At 47.3% G+C, this 19,615-nt stretch overlaps 1 protein-coding gene across 3 annotated transcripts in view; it reads left to right on the top strand.

Annotated features, from left to right (window-relative positions):
• The window catches only part of AFAP1L2 (actin filament associated protein 1 like 2), a 66,368-nt gene that overhangs the window by 21,782 nt on the left and 24,971 nt on the right, over window positions 1-19,615 (top strand). For all 3 annotated transcript variants that reach the window (XM_038139946.1, XM_038139945.1, XM_038139944.1), the window contains exon 2: window positions 19,068-19,196. In XM_038139946.1, coding sequence (XP_037995874.1) covers window positions 19,068-19,196 — 129 coding nt within the window. The remainder of the gene's footprint in view (window positions 1-19,067; window positions 19,197-19,615) is intronic.

Here is a 19,615-nt window from a genome sequence, read left to right as displayed (position 1 = left end):
TTTGCTTTATTGTGCTGCATCTCTCCTTCCTCCACCTGCTGTGGCAGCTGATCTCCTCTTAATGAGCAAAGTTGCCTGGGGATGCCATTTACCCAGGGGAGGGAGGCAGTTCCCCCTGCGCAGCTGGATTGATTTTTTTTTTTTTTGGTGCAAACTGCATGTCCAGCCTTGCTTGAGGGTGCTGTTAATTCTGTCCATGCTTTCTCTGGAAAAGCTGGTTTCAAACAGAAGGACTGCGTTTGCAAATCTTCCCCCTTCCTGGAAGGAGCAGGGTGAAACAGTTCATGATCCTGATACTGTGTGATGGAGAAGTAGAGACAGTGGAGGGGAGGGATTGCTCCTTCCCTCTCCATATATCCCACACACACTGTGAGAACAGGGAATTTGCTGCTGAAACAAATGGGCAGGAAATGGGAAGTGAATAAAGGAAAGGGCTCCTTCACATGCTGCAGTGTGACTGTGGGATGGGCCAAAGGATCCCTGCTGTTAACCTTGCTGGTGAAAAGGGCTGGCTAAATGGATGTCACCTAAATCTGCCTGAGCTCAAAGCAGTCAGTCTGCTTCATGCCTTGTGACTGGGCAAAAACAACCTGCACATTGTGCTGTGCTGAGACTCAAGAAATTCCTGTGCCAGACCCCAAAATGCAGACCCTGTGCAGACCCTGTGCCCTGCTGGCTGTTTCATAGGTGCTGCCTGGGAATCCACTCTGCTGTGGAGCACCAGGTATTGATTCAGGCTTGCTGGCCCAATGGGTTCCACCACTGCTGCATTTCTCTGGCTCCTCGGGGTCCTGATTGGGGATTTGAGTCCAGGGGATTTCTGTTCGTTTGTTTAAGAATGTTTTATTCATTTATTCCTAATCACATACAGTTCTCATCATTGCTTAGGCTGTGGCTTTCAGTGATCTTGAAATGAAAAGAAAATACATGTTTGTCTTCCAGCACCTTGGGAGCCAAGGGAAGCCTTAACCAGAGCCAAGATGTAACGTGGCAGTACAAACACTGATATCTGATGTTCCCCCAGATTTGTAATTAAAAGCTGATGATTTTCCCAAGTTTACCAGAAGGACACCAGCCTAGAGGACCCACTTGTCTGGCTGCCATAACACTGAACCTGTTCCTATGGCAACGAGCTGATTGCTGTTGGGGTTTGTGCTGATTTTAGCCCTTTTTTAGGTGTGCTTTTTGGTTTGGTTTTTTTTTTTTGTTTGTTTGTTTTTTTTTTTTAATGAGTGCTGCTGCACATCTCCCTTCCTCCTGATGCAACCAGGATCTCAGCACAGTTGCTTGGCACTGCAGCGTTGTCCCGTAAGGGCTGCGGGCAGTGCCAGCACTCTGCAGGGATGTCATGAGAAGCAGCCCTGTTCCCAGGGGTCCCTGAATCCTGATACCATCCTGGAGATGAACGGGGCCAGTGCAGCTCCAGTGGCTTCTGCAGGGCGCTGGTGCTGCCTCTGGGTGGTTTTTTCTCAGAGTATTTTTGTCAGAGGAATGCACCTCCTGACCCACTGCTTGCAGCGCTGCCTGGGACAGCAGGGTGCTGGGAGGGGGCTGGCCCTGCTCTGGCTGGGAGCCGCCAAGCTGCTCCTATTTTGGGACTGCCTGGGTGTTTCCAGGTCCCCTGGGTACGTGCTGAGTTTCCCTTTGTTAGTGCTGCTAGGACAATAACGAAGATCTAGAAACCAGCTGTGATTTGTGATCTTTTTGTTAGGTAAGCAAGAGACAAATTACAAAGCAAGAGTCCCAGCTCTCCCCTCTTTGCAGAAGGGATGCTGTTTGAATGGGATGTGTGCAGGGTGGGCTGTGTTGGTGCAAGTACCAGCTGGTTTTTTCACCTGGTTGGCGCTCCTAAGCCACGCTTTGTGTAGCAAGGGAAAGAAGAGATATTTTTGTCCTATTGAAAATTTGGATCCTGCTTCCTGCCTGTACTGGAAGGTGAAATATGCTAGGAATGAGCTCTGTGTACATCTCAGGAACTCCTCTCCTCTCTGTAGCTGGGTTGGATGCTTTGGGAGGTTTTAAACTGACTAAGCACAGGCATGCTCCTGCTTGCTCTGCTGCTGAGGCATCCCTCCCCCAGCCTGAGCACAGGCTCAGAGCCCACCACAGACTTGCTTCAGAGTGAATTCAAGGATGTGCTGTGAAGGGATGGGGGTAACCATGTGCTTGACATCTTTAGTTGGACCAGGGCCATCAATAAGTCAGTCACAGCCATGCTTTGTACTCAGAAGTTCTGCCCTTCTGAGTTGCCAAAAGATGGACTTGTTGGTGATGGATTAGGAGAAGTAGATGAGTTGAACACAGCCTTCACATCACCCTCCCACTGTACCTGGTACATGCAGGGAATAGAGGACTTTGCTTCAAGTTATGTCCGAGTCCCTGCTGAGCAGGGATAGCCATGGGAATTGTCCCCTTGGGGCTTTCTAGCTCCATCTCCTCATCTTGCTGAGAGACTGTCCCAGGCTCCTCATTTCCCACTTCTCCTGGCATCCTGAAAAGTTTTAGTCCAGCACAGCTCCCAGCTGAAGTCCTTCTGGAAACCAGATGTGTCAGCTCAGCAGGACATCCTGCCTAAATATTTCCAAAAAGAAGTTCAAGGTTGCCTTGTGATTCTTGGTTTGGGTGTTGTTTGTTTTTTAATATTGGTTTTCAGTCTTGTGGCTATGCCTGGTAATTCCCAGCTGCTTTGGGCTTTTTGGGCTAATGCAAAAGGGCCATAAACTCAGTCTGCTCGTGCAGTTAACAGGAGCTGGAAGGGCTTTGTAGCACCCCTCTGGGATGGAGTCCTGGAGCTGCCCTGAGGAATCTCACCCAGGGGAACTCTACTGGCATGAAGAAGTCTGATCATGGTATTTATTCTCTCACACAACAAGTAGAAGATTTTTCTGCATCCTGACCCATCAGGACAGTGATGGGGTTTTTTTTGATTATTTGTTCTTAGTGAAGGTGCACAGAAGTATTTTTGCATGGAAGTTCCTCAGGTCCTGGCTGGTACTGCTGATCAAAACCAGCCTTTGTGGTGATGGTAGTGTCCAGGAAACCCAGGTCCCCAGGCCTGAGCCTCAGAGATCACTGAGTTTTGCAGGGAGTCCTACCCTGAGGAGCACTGACAGCATGTATAATGCATGTATAGGGAATTACTCAAATGGGAGAAAATGGCAGAGAGCAGCTCCAGAGGAGCTGGTGTTAAGTGTGCAGAGGAGCTGCCTGTGGTGCTGCCCAGTGTGAGCATGGTTTTGGTCCTCAGTCCCTCCCACCCCTGAGGATGGCTCTGCTGGCCTGGTGGAGTTTATTGTTCAAAACAAACAGAATCCCAAAGTTTGGGCTTCCCATTGAACATGGAGTGGTTTGCGGTTTCCTGTTTCAATAAAGTGCAGCTTGCATTTGTTTTGCTTTCATCTTGGTTTTTCTCTGGTGTTTCGGAATCCCCAGAGCTGGACATCTGCATCTAATGTGAACTGGGAAATTTCTGTATTGTCCATTTGTGCCTGGATATATAACTCCAGGCCTAAACCTGGAGTTTCCATATAAAAGAGTATCCTTCTCTGGGCTTAAATTCAAACTCTGGTAAGCTTCAGTGGGGCTGCACAGATCTCTATGAGGTGAAGGTTCAGCTCCCATGGATATCTGTGGTGGTTGCCCAGCACTACAGCAATGCTCATGTATCATTTCTGTGTTCTCAAAGGAGTGTTCCTTTCATATTCTAAACACAACCTTCCAACCCCCATGCAAGTCCAAGAGGCCAGGAAGACCAGCTCAGCCCATTCAGCTGACACCCAAATCCTGGCGCTGACTACAGAGGTGAGCAGAGGGAGCTGCGTGTCCAATTGCCTTTGATTCATGGCTCAAACACCCACGAGGCTGCCTCCGTATGGGCCAGGCTCATGGTACCACTGATACCTCCTGGAGCAAGTCCTGAAGTGGTGTCTTCACTTCCACAGCGAGAAGCTTTGCCAGTCTGCCACTATGTCCCAAAATGTCTGCCACTATGTCCTTTGTAGACCTTCTTGTGAGGAGTAGCTGCATTTGTACAAAGATTGGTTTTTTCCCCTCAAAACTGAGTCAGGAGCTTAGGAAAGAAAGTCCCCATGAAACCTGTGGGCATAAGTGACATCATAGGGTGAAACTTTTATTCTGTTGAGATTATGGTTGCACCCACAAGCCTTAGGCAGATGGAATCCAACACACCTTGAACTAAATACATAAAGAACGTTTGAATGCCGAGACAATTTTCAGTAAATATTTCGTGTTATGACATCCTGTGAGCTTCCTCAGAGTGTTACTGGAAACCTGTTTACATCTGCCAAACTCCCAGCAATCTTTTTTTCCTTGTCCACTTGACAGATGAGCAATAGGAGAGCCTCAGCAGCCGAGCTGGGAATGGGGTGGCCAGGAGCAACTGGCTGTGCCAGGTGCTGCTTCTGGAGCTCATTCCTCCAACCTGACTCACCATCTCTCACCTGCACCTGGGGAAACAACAGGGCTCTGTCTGACTTGGGAGAGCTGGTGACTCATTTTAGTTGTCTGTCTCTGTCTGAATATGAACATTTGAGGAACGTTTGAAGAAACTGGGGTTGTTTAGCCTGGAGAAGAGAAGGCTTAGAGGTGACCTTATTGCTCTCTACAACTTCCTGAAGGGAGGTTGGAGACAGGTGGGGGTTGGTCTCTTCCACCGGGCAGCAACTGACAGAACACGAGGACACAGTCTCTAGCTATATCAGGAAAGGTATAGGTTGGCTATTAGGAAAAAAAAATTTCACTGAAAGAATAATAAAATACTGGAATTGTCTTCCCAGGGAGGTGGTAGAATCACCATCTCTGGATGTGTTTAGGAAAGGACTGGACATGGCACTTGGTGCTATAGTCTAGTTGAGGTGTTAGGGCAGAGGTTGGACTCGATCTTGGCGGTCTCTTCCAACCTCATTATTCTGTGATTCTGTGAACTGTTGAGTCTCTACTGCAGAGAAAAAGTTCAAGAAAATGGGCATTAATATCTTCAGGTAGAGAGCAGGTGCTGGGGAGAAATGGCCCTGGTGGATCACCAACTTTGGCTTCACTCCAAAGCTGCACTTCTGCCCTTGAAGTTTATTGCAGACCTCTGGCTTTGGCTTTTGCTTTCCCGGAAGTGTTGAGACCTCCTGGTGGAAGGGGCTAAATGCTGAGTTTGTTGTGAGCTGCTTCAGCTTTTTGGGGAAAACCAGAACAGACATTTCTGCTGTGTTGCAGCCTCGCATTTGTTTGAATCACCAGTTCAAAGCTTCCATAGCAGAGATCTCAAAGCAGCAGAAATTTAGCAATGATCCTCAGTGACTGGAAACCACTGAGTTCTGTGTGCAGTTTGATCTCTGACTAACATCACACCTCTCCAGTTGGAGCAGTGCTCTTGACCTGGCAGGTCACTCACCAGCAGAGCAGACATCAGTGCTCACCAGCCCTGCAAGCCTTTGAAGCCTTTGCTTAAAAAAAAAAAAAAATCCAACCCTGTGATGAAGGAAGATAAACTGTGCTGTGTACAAAACCCCTTGTCTAAGAAATGTCTTATCTCTGAGGGGTTTGCAGAAACCCTCTCCTCTTTGGGAATGATGAAAGCAAGACAGCTATTAATAAGCTGAAAAGAGAAATGGGAGCAGGAGGCATCTAGCTTTTGATGGTGGCATCTTTCTCATGTTTTCAACAACTGCAAGGGTTTTCTGTAAAAATGTTTTGAGACAGAGGTATTCATGAAACTGCATTTCTAATGTGGGCTAGAGAGAGCTGGGAAAGCAAAAGAAACTTTTTTGGCAGCAGTTCATCTTTCTTAGCCTAGTGTACTTGTCCAATCTGTGTCCCTTTTAAATTCTAATTACTTCCTCAGGCACCACAAACACTCTGGCCTTGTCACTTATCCTTTTGAAGTTTGCCTCTCATAATGCAGTCTCTTCTGAAGCGCTCATGCTGTCGGTCAGCTAACTAGTCCAAAACATTCCACTGTTTCAAAATCACTTAATTCTTTTCCAAGTACAAAGAACGGCTTTCCTGTCGCTGCCTGCTGACTCATGCGAGGAAGGTAGAGTGCCTTGTGTCAGCCAGGAGAGCAAGTTCCTGCAGGCACCTCACACAGGGCAGAAAATGTGCAAAGTGTGATGGCCGGGGTGGCAAGCAGAGGTCTGGGTGCAGAGAGGTGTGTTAGGGGGAAAATACATCTTGGTGGAACCAGTGTGAGCATCAGTGAGTGCTGAGTGTGTATCTTTGCCAAGGCTCAGATTATCAGCCCCATCGCTGGAGTCACGTGCTTTGGCCTAAAAGGCTGTCTGTGATGAAGGGCAAGTGAAGAAAGTGGACTTTTGCAAAATCTCTGGAATCTTTAATGCACAGTAGCCTTTTTAAGGTTTGCAGGACAAACCAAGCATTGCCCAAGCTGAGTGTGTATTTGATGGATTTCCTTGCAGTAGCAGAGAGTCAGAGCTCCTGAGCATTGTGCTGTCCTGAGGTGCTGTTCCCAGCACCTGAGCACTGAGGATGTGGGTGAAATGTGCTGGAGCACTGCCTCCAAAGAGTTCTGGATAAGGATGGATAATCATGGGTAGGGAAAATGAAATGCGTTATTTGTTGCTGAGAGGGTCTGTAGGTCCAGTTTGTTTTCTATGTCTCTGAAACAGTTTCTTGCACTTTCCTTGCCCCTCAGGAGGGGGAATTTGTAGAAGCATAAGTTGGCATGTCCCACATGGAAATTTCAGACTGGTGTTACTCAAAATGGAGAGGAAATTTAGAGTGTACATTTCTTGAATGCCATGACGAAGGAGTTTGATGGCCCGAGCAGCCCTTGGGAGCTTGGCAGTTCTTGTACCTGTGTTTTTTTTGTCTGCAGCTTGTGCAGTGTGTGACCTGCTTAGCAGCTTGCCCAGGTGGCTGTGACAGATGTCCCTGCTGAAGGCTGAGGTGGAGCAAACCACTGCTCCCTGCCCTTTCCACCTGGCTGCCAGGCCAAGCACTTCTCCCCTTTGGGCAGTTTTTCACACAGGTGGGTGTGGGGTGGTAGCAAACTCCTCCTGGTGTCAGTGTGAGAGAAATTGCTGTTCTGGGGTGAGTGCCTGAAAGAAACCTCTTTTGGGAGAAACAAAAGATTGTCTGTTTTTCTGTGTAACCAAAGGTGAGTGATGAAGGCTCCACAACATGTAGAAGCTTTTCAGTGGAACCAAAAGAGACACAATCCAAATTGCTGTTTGAGGGGGGACTGTCTGGGTGGGAGAGCAGGTGCTTTTTACCCTCTGTAGCAACATGAGTAGGTGAAGCAGCCTCCAGGGAAGATGAATTCAAATCCCTTCAGTTAAGGATCCACCACCTTGGAAGTAAGGATGAGAGGACAACTGCCCCAGGGATCCTCCTGCCCACTCTATTTTTTGTCTCTTTTCCTGAAACAAACAAGTTAAATCAACCATATTGGTATTTTATCTTATAAATGCCCACACTTTTTATTGTTTTCACTGTCTTCTGCAAAATACAGCTAGTCCTAGAAGTGGGGAGTGTTTTCCCAGTCATTTGTCTTTCCTTCACCTACCTGTTTCTTTCTCAGAAATGCTGGGTAGATAGCAATAAAGCAAAGGAAATTGCAAAAAGCCACAACAGAAGCAATCCTTGTGTTTTTCTTAACCTGAGAAGATTGAAAGGCTCTGTAGCTTTGCTTTTGGGGCTGGGGCTCAAGCCAAGAACTGGTGGGAGGAAAGACCAAAGTTTGAGAAGAGGTTTGCCGTGGCAGCCTGGGATCTCTCTTGAGCCATGTCCAAAATGTACTGCTCCTCTTTTTCTCTGGGCCCTCAAGTTGAATGGCCAGCAGTTTTCTCAGCAAAGCAGGAAGGGCTGGCTGTGCCTTACCAGCTGGCAGTAAGGATATGCATCTCTTTATGCCTGTGAGTGCTAGAAAACTGTCTTGAGGGCAGCTCCTGTGTGCAGGATGCTCCTCGTGTCCTGACTGAGCTGCTTCCAGCGCTGCAGGCAGGGTGGTGGACTAGCCAGGCTGCACTTAGCACTGAGTAAACAGAGAGTTCCTTCAAGTTATTGCTCTCATTAAAGGTTATTAATTCACTAGTGCCAGTGCTGAGCTATATTCCATTCATTTTCTGGATGGAAAGCACAGCAGTGTGGTTTGGAGGGAGGGTGGTGTGGCTTGCCCCAGCTGCAGGGAGCCAGGCACAGCTGCTGGTCCCAAACCACTGCTCCACAAATGCTCCCCGGGTACCAGGGGTGACAAAAGTGTTTATTAGCATGTAATGCTGAGAAAAGAGAAATGCCAGCATGGCTAGCTTATAGCCAAGCTACAGGGATGCCTCCAAAGTGTGTTAAGAGGGGGATGAAAGAGTCAAAAGTGCATTTAGAAAAAACTCCAAGGAAGCTGAATTTGCTGGAAAGACTTGAACTCGTTCATCAGCAGTTTCTTGTCACAAATTTTCTGCTGAGATGGTAAATGAAAATAATGATCTAACTTTTAAATCTGTGATAGGATTAGTGATACTTTTGGCATATTTATGTAATGGGTTTCAGAGGTTTAATTCAGAGTATTGTTCCCAGTCTGGATAACTGGCTCTCATTCATGTAAACAAAGTGCAAGACAGACAAAGTAAGAAAATCTTTTTTATCCCGTAAATGGTTGTTTTGCTGGTTTAAGAGCTGTCTTTCATTTCCCATGCCTCACAGTCAGGATGGAAAGGGAGAAATTTTCCAACTCACATGAAAAAAAAGAAATGCAGGTCATTGTCCTGGTTTTCCACTGCATCAGCCCCCCTGGGCTCCTGCCAGGCTCTGCTGGGGAGGGTGGCAGAGGTGCCTTGGGGTGGTCTTGTCCTGAGCCTCCTCTTCCCCCAGGGCATCTCTGTGAGCCTGACTTGCTGCTGCTCGGAGATGAGCTCAAGCTCAGCTGGTAAATCAAGGTTTATTGCTTGGTCTTGGTAGAATTTGGGGTGCTCACCTCTACCTTACCTTATAAGAGGTTCCCCCATGCAGTAAAGCATCCATGGGCAGGGGAGCAGGGCTGTCACCATGAGTCAAACCAGGAGCCCTCCTTTTGGTCACTGCAGTTGTTCATCTCAGCAGGGAAATGTCTCTGGCTTCTCTGGTCTGTGCTCCATGAGTCAGATCACACCACGTGGGGCCTGCATCTGTAGGAGGTAGGAGACAAGTGGGAGCTCATGTGTCTCCTCCCGCCACTTGTGGTGTGCAGCTCCTGTAGTCTCCAAGTGATGCCACCTGTGTTTTAGTAGGACACATTTCTGTCACGTGGAAGGGCCTGTGTTGGAAATTTAACGTGTGTGCCACCATTGCATAAATTGGGTGGCCTGGGAGGGGTTCTCTTCTGAGCATCCTCTCCATGAGTGACACTTGTTTTTCTCAAGGCCACCAATGATTGTTTTTATAAGTATTGGACAAAGAAGCTCCATGGAGAAAATGTATTTGGGAGTTTCTTGGCAACGGGAATTAATAACACAGATAAAAAATGGCACCAAAGATTTGAATACCATTTGAAAACCTGTTGAGTGATGAAAGTGGTGTTTGGGGTGAAGCAGGGCAGAACCTCTCTTTCTCTGGGCATCACTGCAGCATTAGGACAAGACTGGTGTTTCCTAACAGGGCACACGAGTCTTGAAAACATCTCACATGGTGCCCAGCTGCCTTGGTGATCCATAGCAAACAGGGGAGCTGCCTGTTCCTGGGAGGCTGCTCTGCCACCCTGACTTAGTGAAATATCATTTTGGAGGTGTGGGAGTGGAATAACGATGGCATCTCTTGAATACAAGAATGAGGGATGTCCCCAGGTCACCTGGCGGGTGTGCCTTCCCCTCACAGTGGGAGAGAGGTGGGTGGGAGCTGTGGCCTCTCTTGGTGGCAGATGTTGGATCCCTGTTGGGAGGTACTCACTGAGCAGTGGTGACTCATGGCAGGAGAGGGTTTGTAATTTGACCTCTTTGTAGAATTACTAAAGCTTGTCTTTCTATGCTTCTTAACCCTAAACTGAAGTCTAGTGAACACTGGTTTGCTTTGAATCTTGTTAGGAAAGAGTGTGACTTCTGCTCCTTAGTGATGTCTATAGATGGGGGAATTTTGCAAGTGGGAGGGGGATTTTTTTTCTGGGGGGAGCATTAGGATTGAGGATTTTAGCACTTTGCTGATGATTAAACACCAGATTTCCAGAGAAAAAATCTCTGGTTTGCACATTGCTCCATCAACACTGCTCAGTAACTCAGCTGCATGATCCTCCCTCTTGGAGTTTAGGCTTCCAGATTACCTTGAGGAGGATGGATAAGGACTGCATGCTGGACAAGGAATTGAGAAAGATTATTAAAAAAGAAATCCAGCAATCAATAATGATGTTGCTGTAGGCTCTGCCAGCCTACCCTGATACACTCAGGATACTTAAAAAACCTATTCCCCTAGTGCCCCTGCACTAGTGCAATAGCCTGGTGTGGTCATTCTGCTTTTCAGAGGCAGGCACAGAGGCCCAGCCCTGGCTCTTGTGGGCAGCGTGGCTCAAAAAGCCCTTTCTACAGAGGAAACAGCAAGGAAAGCCTGGGGACTCCAGGGCTGTGTGTCTGTCCTTCTCTCTGACCCCACAGCTCTTGCTTTTGCTTTCTCAAACATAGTTGCTTTCCCCTTCTGCTGTGTTCCTATTGTTCATTGGAGAAATGATGCCATTAAATCATCAGAGAATGGTGGGAAAATGCTTTGATATGAGGCCTTGGGAGGGCGTGTGCATGTGTGTGTGTGTGTGTGCTTGTCCTCTCTCAAAAAACCAGCACAACACAATGTGTATCTGGCAGCTTCCTTCAATTTGTGTCTTGCCTGGGAGAGAGAAATCCATCTCAAAATAAACTTGGCATTTAACCTCCTTTATTTGTATTGAAGTGGCACAAACCATGGGTGTTGTTCCAGGGCTGTCGTTCACCATCGTTGTGAGAGTTAATCTCTCCAGGCCTTGCATCTTCTCTCTCTGCTTTGGGAATGAGGTATGCCAGGCTTCCTTTTTCCATGGGAAAGAGGTCCGGTGGCTGTGTGCTCAGCAGGCATTGAGGACTGTCGTGTGCCTCTGTTCTGCTGCTGCTCTGTACTGTGGACAGGGATGGAAATGTGCTTTCCTCTGCAGAGTGATGAGCAGGGATGAGGCAAAGTCTGCCACAGCATTTTGACTAAAACTGTGCTCCAGGAGCCTTGGCAAAGACCTGGGGTGAGGTCCAGGGAGCACGTTGCCCCATTCATGGAGCAAAGGCTGCATTGGGGCAGGGGAGAGCAAGGCTGTGCTGAGCAGGCAGCAGTGGGGTGCCTTCTTGCACAAGGTTCCAGCAGTGGAGCCCTGTGTGTTTGTGGCATTTGATTGAGTGTTTTGCCTGTTTCTTTTTCTTGAAGGCAGCTGTTCCATTTGATCAGCCACGTCTTGGTAGCCCCTTCCTGGGCACAGCTGTGTGTGGCATTAGCCAGCAAAGAGCAGATGTGCTGTGAGTGCAGGTCAGATGGTCACCAACCCCTCCAGTGAAGTCATCCCCAAAGAGTGATGGAGGGGAGAGCAATCCTTCACAAGGCAGAGAAAGCCCAAACCAGCCAACCACCAACCTTAGCTGGAAACTGAAGGAGTAAGGGGGAAAAGCAGCAGAAAAGATCGTGGGGACAGAAGGGAATCAGTGGAGGCAGCTTCCCAGGAAATGGTGTCTCTGTCTAGGATTCAGCTCTGGGGCTTGGCAGCAGACGTGATTTCTGCTTTGGAAAAACTGTTGGGATTGTTTTTCTCCCTGCTGGGAAAGGAGCCCACCAGGCCCTGCTCCTGCTCTGGGGGATATTTACCTTAAAACCAGTGTTGTCTTTAATGTCCTGCCTTGCCTGACTTGGTCCAACTTTTTTAGTTGCCATCCTAATTTGGATGGATCATTACTTACCCTCTTGACTACTGCACTGATGTTTCTTTAGTTGCTTCCTTTCTGTTTTCCGGGCTGGTTCTGTCCCAGCAGGAGTTACGGTGTTACACAACTTGTATGTGACCTGCTGCCCTGCGCAGTGAGGATGTGGCACTTGTCTGATCCAGCCCAGGTCCCAGCATGGTTTTGCATGGCACTGTGTGATATGTTCCCATCTGCTGAGGCTGTGAGCATCACTGAGCACCTGGGCACAGACCTGCAGTTTGTAGCCCAGCACAGCTTTGGGGACCTTGTGAGTTTGATGGGCAGTCTGCTAGCATGGCCTGCTCCAAAGGAAGAGGTGCCAGCTTCTCTTGGATGTCATCCAACAAATTTGTTTGGCAGTGGGGGACCTCCAGTGACTCACCAGTTGCTCTGTCATGGAAAGGCTGAGACCCTTTGCAAAGAAGCACATCACTATGTTGCCTGTGAAGTGCCAAACATACACCCTCCATTGCATATCAGATGATCTTTAAGGTCCCTTCTCACCCAAACTTTTCTATGATATAATAGATCAATATGGCACTAAATGCAGGAGTGCTCAGTAAAATCTCCGTGTGACATGGTAATTTTTATGTTTTGCTTCTCTTCTCTGTTCCTTCTTTTTTTTTTTTTTTTTTCCTTAATTTTTCTTGGATGCTGTTTCCCACCTTCCAGTGGAGGGAAGAGGAGTCTGTTGTTTGCTCAGCTAACTGAAAAAAGCTTTGTGTGCATTTTCTGCTGCCGTTTTGTTAAAGTTCAGAGTTCCTGGGTTAGAGCTGCCACTTCTCAATACGAGTCTTGTTCGGACTTCCAGAGCAGCCCACGCAGAGCTGCTTGGGTTCATCTGTGCAGTTCACAGCCCACAGCCAGCCAAACACATTGTTTGCCTCTGTCCTTCCATGAATCATACTTTGCAACAAAGACCAGCCTAGTGCTCCCAAGGAGAGTGTGAATCCAAGCGGTGCTGGATTTTAGGTACATTAATAGAACAGTCTGGGTGGGGTTTTTTTCTTTCTTTCTTCCCTGTGAGCACTCATTGTGTCTGAAAATCAGACAGCTTTGTGACGGTGGTCATAGCTGTCTGACACTTGTCTGGCTTATTAGGAATACTCTGAGAGGAGTTCTCCAGTTTTGCAGTTTTCTTATTTTGAGGGGTTTTAGCTTGTCTCAGGATTATGAATTTCGCCTTTTGTTTTGTTTAATCTAGCAGTGATTCTCCAATGAGAAAGTTCATTGTTTGCCAGAAGCTTAGAGGGGGTTTTTATGGGTTTTCCTTTGAAAAACACAGCACTTCTCATTTTTGCTGTGGGGAGATTTCTTTTTTTCCTACAATTATTTATATAGTCATAATTATTTTTCTGTGGGTAAAAGAAACCTTTTCAACTGGACATTAGTGGGCTGGGCTTTTTGTTCTCTTCCCATGAAAAGCAAGAAGATGGAAGGCTAGCCAGTCATTACAGGTGCAAGTGTGAGAAGAAAATAGTTTTTTCTGATGGTCAAAACCAAGGTGGTAAACCTGGTCTCAGTCTGAGTGCCTTAGTCTGCACACACCTGGTTTATTCTGCTCATCACCCTGGGTGAATGCTGGTGGGGTTTCAGTGGGATGGGGATGCTTTCCAGAGGAGCAGCTTTCTGGGATTCAACAGGGATGTTGCTGCTTCTCAGTGTATTTGGGTGAACCACCTGCCACCTGTCCTTCCCTGCACTGCATTGCCAAAGCCAGCAGCATCTGGAGCAGGGCAGGGGAGCTGCATCCGCTGCAGAGGAGCCAAAGCCTTGCTGTTCCCTTTTCTTCCCTCCTCCCCTGCACAGCCCTGCAGCCGGCAGGGTGAGGAGGGTTGGTTTGTCTGAGGAAGGATCTGCTTTGCTGGTTTGGAAGGTGGCCCAGTGGAGGGGTCATCCAGCTGTTACAGCTGTCACCATCCACACATCTGCCTTTCCTCACAGCTGGGGAGAATGGCCTTCTCTAGCTGTAACCGTGGGTGACTTTTCCCTCTTGCAAAGCCCAACTGTTACTGTAAGACTCCAAATTAGCCAGGGAGGCCTGGGCTGGGATCTCCTGCTCTTCTGACAGCACTTGCTATTCAGCAGCCTGAATGCTGCCTCTGTGCCTGCCTGTCCTCCCTGCACGCTCCTCAGCTGCCCTATTCATTTTATGCAGCAAAGGAAGAAAGAAAGCAGGGCTAGAAAGGAACTGCTGTGTGCCAAAGCAGCCCCTGGGGAATCCCAGTGCTGCCAGCCAGGGCTGGGCAGTGGGAAATGGGAGCTGAAAGGTTGCCATGGGACGTAGTGCATGGTGGAGGCAGTCTGGGGAAGCTGGGTGTGGGCAGGTACCTCGAGATACTCCTCAGGAACCCCTCTGCTCCTGGGGGCTGGCTTTTTCGTGGCTCACAATGCTGTTACCAGTTTTACTGTCTCTGGAGTTTCCAAGATCTTTGAAGCAGGAGTTTTGGCATAGCACAGCCTGCGGGTATTTACTTGGGGCCTGAATGGAGTTGTTTGTCAGCAGCTTAGCCCAGCTCCTTCTAGGAGGGAAGGGTGAAGCCAAAAGTACCAAACCCAGACTCTGCTTTGGGCAGGAGGATGGAATATCTCTCAGCACTTTGGGATCCATGGATGGGGGGTTGGAAACACAATCCCCAGGCTGGGAAGTGGGAAAGCTAGTTTATATTCCTGATCTGCTGAAGAATATGCCCATATCCTTGGACCAATCACTTAATCTCCCAATGCCTTTATTTCCTGTTAGCAAATGATACTCCTTATCTTTCACCTCTCATCTCAGCAGAGGAAAGAGTTTGTCCTTTGGTGTGTATCTCATTACAGTTCTTTGTCCGGTGGCTGGGGCCCCTCTACCTTGATAAAATAAGTAATTGAATTTAGATTAGAAGGTCTAATACAATCCTGCCCAGTGGTTACTGAAACACTTGAATGAAAGTTCATTCAGAGCCTGTCTTCCCATTTCCTCATAAGGCCAAGACATGAAGTAATTAGATGTAGACGTAGGTTGTTATTGTAGCACAATGACAGAGATCAGTGGTTATTGGTAGGAATGGCTTTTATAATCTAGTTTAATGGTCATTTACCTTTCAGTGACCTTGGTGTCAGGCAAAATTGGCAGCTCTTTTGCGAGGAATGTGCTTCCTCAATGAGGGCTCTGCAAGCTTTTTCATTTTTGGCTCTAGCTTCTCATGAGCTAGGATAGACACTGCTGCAATGCAAGAGACTTTCAGTCTGCAAAGAAAGGCACAGACTCCTGCCAAAAGAAGCCCTTTTCAGTGCTGTCCTGCTGCCACTGAATTGCTGTTGGAACAGATCAGTCGTGTTCAAAGCATCTCTTTGCTTATTGCTGCGACCGGAGTTGCAGCCTTCAAACTGAGAGAGCCTGTGCTGGTCAGGGGCAGCCCAGGAGTGTCTGTAGAAGGGGTTGCATTGTCTGGGAGTAAAAGAAGGGAGAATATCATCATCCAGTTAAGTGCATGGTAGAAGAAGGAGCTGGTAATTCTGCCTGTAACCCCCACCCTGAAAGTCCTGACTACATCAGTAAAGATGTGATATTTCTATGCATTTCAAAGTACCGTCTTTCAGTGATGATCATCCACTCACTGCAGATGGAAATCACTCAAGTTTCCCATTGACTGATGCTCCTCTGCCTCTCTCCATCATGTGTTGAGAAATTCCTATGGGTTTTATCCAGTCACTGATGTCTCTTGCCATGCAGAAGAACATGGCATGAGCTGTGCTGTGATTTCTGATGGTACCCCAGGTCTGTGGCCATGCTTTTGGGGAACTGGAGTAGGTAATATCCTGGTGCTTGAGGGGACTGGATGCAGGGCAGGTATTCACTGTGACTTTGGCCAAGCCTCTTAATTTTTCTGACAATCTAAACCTTAGAGGTAATCCCTGGTTTCTGTGAAGGGGGATGAATTTTTGTAAGATCTGTGAAGCTCTTTGTTTGAGGTGGTGCCAGAAATATTACTTAAGTCACGAAGAAGTGCTATGAGAGTTGAGAAGAGCAATATAGCAGTGGAAAAAAGTTTCAGAAAAGCATCTGAGAATTTCTCTGCCTTAGGCTTCTGTCTACTTCTGATCTCTCATCCTGCTGCTCACAGAGATACCATTTTGCAAATATGTTCCGTGGATCTGTAACTACTGCCCTGCAGAGCAGGAATCATCTCTTTATGTGCTCTCATTTCTTAACTGCTAAGATGAGGAGAGCAAAACCATGCAGCTTGGAGGGAGGACCATTTGTTTCAGGCTGCTTTGAAAAGCCACCAACCTGGTTTTACCATGAGCATGGTACATCCATACATCACCAGCACAGCCTGATAGGTCTTCAGCTGAGATCAAGCAGCGACTTCCAGCACTCAGAATCCTGAGATGGTTTAGTGTACAAGGGTTCTCACTTGTTTTTACTGCTGGGACCTGCTGTGATAGTGGCTTCCACAGAGGATCTTACAGACCCTATTAGTATTAATTCATTTTACTTGTCACTCTCATCAGTCTCTGATAAGTATTAGCTTGTTCTCCCTCTGGTAGGAGAAAATTAATTGTCAGTGGAGGGTTTTTGGGTTTTTTTGCAGGTATCAGGTTTGGATTGGAAATGTCCAGCTGAGGTCAGAGAGATACTTACATAGAAGCAGATGGTTTATATACTGCTTCTTGCAGAAGAAGAACAAAATTAACCTCTCTTGAGTCCCTGAAGTCTGAATCCATTGAGATCTGACAGAGTCTTTCCACTGACCTCTGTGGCCCTAGGATCACATCCTAAATGAGCTGCTTTGAGTCACTGGAAGCCTGAGTTCAGCTTTGGTGGGCTGGAAAATGTAACCTACTGTATGGGCTCTGCTATTCATAAGGGCTCAGCCCTGTGTGTGTGCTTGCTGTGGAAGCCTGGGAGAAGAATAAAGTCATTCTCTGCAGTCTGGGGGTGGAGGAGGGAATGGGAATTGTGCCCCCTTCCCTGCAAACCCACTGTTGAGATGTCCACATGGGCAACTGCTTTTGAAGCTTCAGATTAAGGTTAGGAGTCCTTGGTGCTGTTGTTTCTGGTATCAACCCTGACACAAGAATGTCCTGTGCAGCTGGCCTGACCAGCAGGACCTGACCTCAATTTGAATTTTCTGAGGTGGGCCACTGAAGCAGATGAGTATAGCAAGGCTGTGATTTACCATGGAGAGTTTTCTTAAACTTGGAAGAAGCAGGGTTCCTGAAGCTTTAGAGAAGCCAGTTGTGAGTAGGTTTGACACCATTCATTGCTTATTGGCATCCAGGAGTGTTCTCAACAAATGCTACCTGCTTCCTCGCAGCTTACAGGGAAAAAAAAGATTGTGTTTCTTGAGGTGATTCTTTTTTCCTCTGGGCAAAACAGAAGCTAGCAAAGACCTCTGAGTTAACACAGCATGATGCAGGTATTTTCCATTCCCTGCTGGTCCTAAATCAGACCAGAAGAGAATTAATTTGGTGTAGAGGGTATAGAATGAAGTGTGAATGACTGCAAGTTGGTTGGTTCCTCTGGAGCTGTTATTGATTGATCTGGAGTCATTAGGCTGTTTTGCAGTCAGTCTGGTGGAGATTAATTCAGTTTGAGAGCAGTAGCAAGTTGTTTCACTTAATGGCTAGCAACATAAACCTTTACAGTGTAATTTATTTATCAATCTTCTAACATGCATTTACCCCAGGAAGGTTGCCTGGTGGCTAAAGGTAGATGAGTAGGAAGGTGATGGCTTTCTCCTGCCTTTAAAAAGGTGTTCTTTGTGACTTTAAATGTGGCAGCTCTTTAACTAGAACTGCTCAGATGCTTTGTATTATGAATCCTAAGTGTTAACACCTTCCTAGTTCGTGGGTGTGAACTGTCACTCCCAGGGGTTCCATGGGGTCACCAGTGTGGGAATGCTGTAAGTAAAGGCAAAGGAGCGTTGTCCTGCTCAAGTTATCCCTAAGCTCCCTGGTGGAGTGCTCAGGGGTCACTGCCAGGCCTGCAGGGTGATGGTGGCAAAGCCAAGCTTCACTGCCCATCTCTGGAGCTCCTCAGCACCAGGGAGCCGTGGAGAGGGGCAGCAGGGCAGCCTCCAGAGGGGAGGAACAGTCCCAGTTGGGTTTGGCACATTTTTCCTACACTGTCGTTCTTGCGCCGCGCTTCCTCTCTCCACATAATGCTCTGTTATTTCCTCCTCCTGCCCCTGCTGCTAATTAGCCCACGATAAACTCTGGTGTGAACAAAAGCAAGCAATTAAGAGTCTGTTGCTCCAGCGTGAGCCCTGTCAGAGCAGTGATTTGTTGGTGGCAGGGCTGTGCAGCACCTCCTCAGGAGGAAAACAAACCCATTAGCCTGGCTCAGCTGGGCAGTGCCGTGTCCCAGCTGCTTGCTTTGGGTGTGCAGGGATGTCTTGGGTACAGCAGGGCTTCCTGAGGCTCTGAGAGATGCTGCTGAGTCTTGTGTCTTCAGTTCCACATGATACAGTGGTCCCTGCCCAAGCAAGGTGGCTTGAGAAGTTACTGGATTGTGATTTATGTGTGTGAGGAGGTGGGGATTTTTTTTCCTTTTTTCTTTTTAGAATACACACATAAACATTTTCAAATTAATGCAGAGAGAGAAATAATGGTAGAATGAAACATAAAATTATTGAGGGGTTTGTGCTGGAGGGGACCTTAGAGATCATGTGCTTCCAACTTCCTTACCATGGGCAAGGACACCTCCTGCTATGCCAGACTGCCAGGGCCCCATCTCTCCCAGATAAGGAGGAGGCTTAGAAAGAAGAAGCAAAAAGCAGGATTTTTGGTAGGTCCCAAGCCAAATGAGGTTTGAATGATATTTGGCAGGACTCGAGGTGCATGTACCAAGACCTTGGAAGCTGCTTTCATGTAATCTCGGCCCTAATGCTCAAAATTTCTTCAGGTTGTCTTTGCTTGAGCAAGGAGTCCTGATGGAATAAGAACAGGTATTTCCATGGGATTTCACTGATGTGTGAACAGACTAAGGGAAGTTTGAGATTTTTTGGTTTGAGACTCACTTTCTTGCCAAAGCTAGAGGCAGGGTTCAAGCTGGAAAATTAAACATGAACTATTCCTGGGCAAAAAAAGCAAAGGATTTTGGAAATCATGAAATTAACATATGTCCTCTTTTGACACACCACCCAGCTGCTTGGCCAACAGTTGTCTCTGTTTCTATTGTAGCTCTTGAGCAGCTGCTCACAGAACTTGAAGATTTTCTGAGGATACTGGACAAGGAGAACTTGAGCAGCACTGCTGTGGTGAAGAAGAGCTTCCTCTCTGACCTTCTGAAAGTCTACACCAAGTCCAGTGGTACAGATGAGGAAAACCAAGGGTGGGGTGGTGGGCTGTCATGGGAATTGCTACGGGGTCTTGAAGCAACATTTTCCTGGCTGCTGGTGGGAATGGGAGACATGGAAATTAGAAGGAGAAAATGAAACTGAGTTTATTTTTGCAGTGACCTCTAATTGTTTGTGTAAAATTACTATAGTTATGTGTCCAGCTTTACAAGCAAAGGATTCCCAAGATTCCTGATCCTTTCTGTTTTCCTTATTAAACCTTAAGTTTATTTAATCCACTTTGTAAGATACACAGGATGTACTGTTTGGCCAAGTTAATGTTTAAGTAGAAATTTTAACTAACGGAATTTCCTGACCATAAAGCACTTAATTTTTCTGCTTTTTATTATTGCTTGGGGTTTTTCCTGCACGTTGCCTCAACCAAATGTGTTC

This window comes from Motacilla alba, chromosome 6, assembly GCF_015832195.1.
Source record: "Motacilla alba alba isolate MOTALB_02 chromosome 6, Motacilla_alba_V1.0_pri, whole genome shotgun sequence".
Classification (NCBI taxonomy): Eukaryota; Metazoa; Chordata; class Aves; order Passeriformes; family Motacillidae; genus Motacilla; species Motacilla alba.
This window is presented reverse-complemented; position numbering and strand designations above follow the sequence as displayed.